Source organism: Plasmodium reichenowi, assembly GCF_001601855.1.
Source record: "Plasmodium reichenowi strain SY57 chromosome Unknown, whole genome shotgun sequence".
Taxonomy (NCBI): domain Eukaryota; phylum Apicomplexa; class Aconoidasida; order Haemosporida; family Plasmodiidae; genus Plasmodium; species Plasmodium reichenowi.
In genome coordinates this window covers 1-999 of record NW_017962226.1, presented here as the reverse complement: position 1 = coordinate 999, position 999 = coordinate 1, and the positions used below count along the sequence as shown (strand labels likewise).

At 28.4% G+C, this 999-nt stretch overlaps 1 protein-coding gene across 1 annotated transcript; it reads right to left on the bottom strand.

Annotated features, from left to right (window-relative positions):
• Positions 1 to 22: 22 nt before the first annotated feature.
• Positions 23 to 999, bottom strand: PRSY57_0005800 (heat shock protein 40, type II; the record flags this gene model as incomplete). The annotated part of the gene is made up of 2 exons (XM_020114157.1): positions 23 to 594; positions 721 to 999. Coding segments are annotated over 2 exons (851 nt in total), but the record flags the coding sequence as incomplete, so codon positions are not given.

Here is a 999-nt window from a genome sequence, read left to right as displayed (position 1 = left end):
AAAATAATAAATGAAAAAAAAACTAATACGTATTTGCCAAGGTTTCCTTTAATGTTCTTTTTTGTTCAGGACTTAATTTTTTAGGAAAGACAATATCAAATTCAATGAAAAGATCACCTTTAATCGATGGACTTTTTGAATACGGCATACCTTCATTAGTTATTATCTTTTTACTATTTGGATTAATTATATCGTCTACTCTTACATTTATATCTCTATTATCCAAAGATTTTATGCTAAATTGAAAACCAGTTAAAGCTTTATCTAATGGTAAATAACACTTATATATTAAATTGTTCCCTTCTCTTATAAATCTATCATGTGGTTTTGTTTTTATAATAAAAACTAAATCTCCGGGTTGTTCATTAGGAGATGATTGTTCTCCCTCACCATGAAAATTAATTTTCGTTCCTTCACCCCATCCAGGTTTTACATCAACAGTTATAAATGTATTATCTTCATAACTATTAAGACCCACAAACCTTTTTCTTGTTACCTTTAATTTTTTTCTACAACCGGTATATAATTCTTCCAGTGTAACTTGCAAGGGAACTTCAAATGAAGCGGCTCTACCAAATGATCGAGAAAAAATATCTACGAAAAAAAAAATATATATATATATATATGCATGTTTGTTTATTCATTCACTTATATATACATATATAAAAACATATATAACGCATATATAATATGAAGGCTTAATTTTTTCCCCTTTCTAACTTGATCTGCTTGATCTAGGTCTTCTTGAATTCATACTTGCGAAACCTTGAAAAGACGGAAAGTCATCAAAACCTTGCGAAAAGAAAGAACTTGCATCATGAGAAAAAAACCTACTGAACAATTCATTAGGATCTATATTTGAATATGTATAATATGTTTCATCGTTAGTTGTAGTTCCTCCTAATCCTGATTGTCCAAATAAATCGTAATTTTTTCTTTTCTCTTCATCTGATAACACTTCATATGCTTCACCAATCAACTTAAATTTCCTTTCTGCTT